The sequence below is a fragment of the Morus notabilis genome, unplaced genomic scaffold (genome assembly GCF_000414095.1).
Source record: "Morus notabilis unplaced genomic scaffold, ASM41409v2 Scaffold1681, whole genome shotgun sequence".
NCBI classification, from domain to species: Eukaryota; Viridiplantae; Streptophyta; class Magnoliopsida; order Rosales; family Moraceae; genus Morus; species Morus notabilis.
This window is the reverse complement of record NW_010357594.1, coordinates 64,210-64,753: the sequence shown is the minus strand read 5'-3', so window position 1 is coordinate 64,753 and position 544 is coordinate 64,210. Positions and strand designations below refer to the sequence as shown.

General features: G+C 32.9%; 1 protein-coding gene across 1 annotated transcript in view; it reads left to right on the top strand.

Annotated features, from left to right (window-relative positions):
* LOC21385663 (HIPL1 protein) overlaps nucleotides 1–544 on the top strand; it is an 8,850-nt gene that overhangs the window by 2,587 nt on the left and 5,719 nt on the right. Inside the window, exon 3 of the mRNA XM_024172201.1 lies at nucleotides 140–297. Coding sequence (XP_024027969.1) covers nucleotides 140–297 — 158 coding nt within the window. The remainder of the gene's footprint in view (nucleotides 1–139; nucleotides 298–544) is intronic.

Below are 544 nucleotides of genomic sequence, written 5' to 3'. Positions count from 1 at the left end.
ATATATATATATATATTCATACATACACATATATATGTGTGTGTATATATATATATTTCTAGTTTAGTTCAGGTTCCACATCTTTCTTATTGCTTTTTACTAATGGTTCATTAACTTCGTGCCTGTTTTATTGGAACAGAATCACCTTTCATCCCAAAGACCCGTCTTACTTTCTGTCAATACAATGGTAGTGCTTGTTGTAACTCCACTGACGATAGGCAGTTGCAGAATCAGTTCAGAGCCATGAAAGTCTCCGATTCTGGCTGTGCTTCCCTTGTTAAATCAATACTTTGCTCGGTAAGAATTAGCCTAGTTTGTTTTTTATTGGATTTCAGTTTTCATCCTTCCTTGAATTTTATGAAGGAAATAAAAAGTATGGTTTTGTTTGTCTTTAGATATGTTGTTCCAAACTATTAGAAGGGAAATTATCCTCTTGTACTTTTCGGTTTTATCATATTGTTAACTTCATGTTTCAATAATTACATTGGCTAGTGGCTACCTTGTAGTTCAAGAAAATATCAACAAGTACATTAAGTAAGGCTCC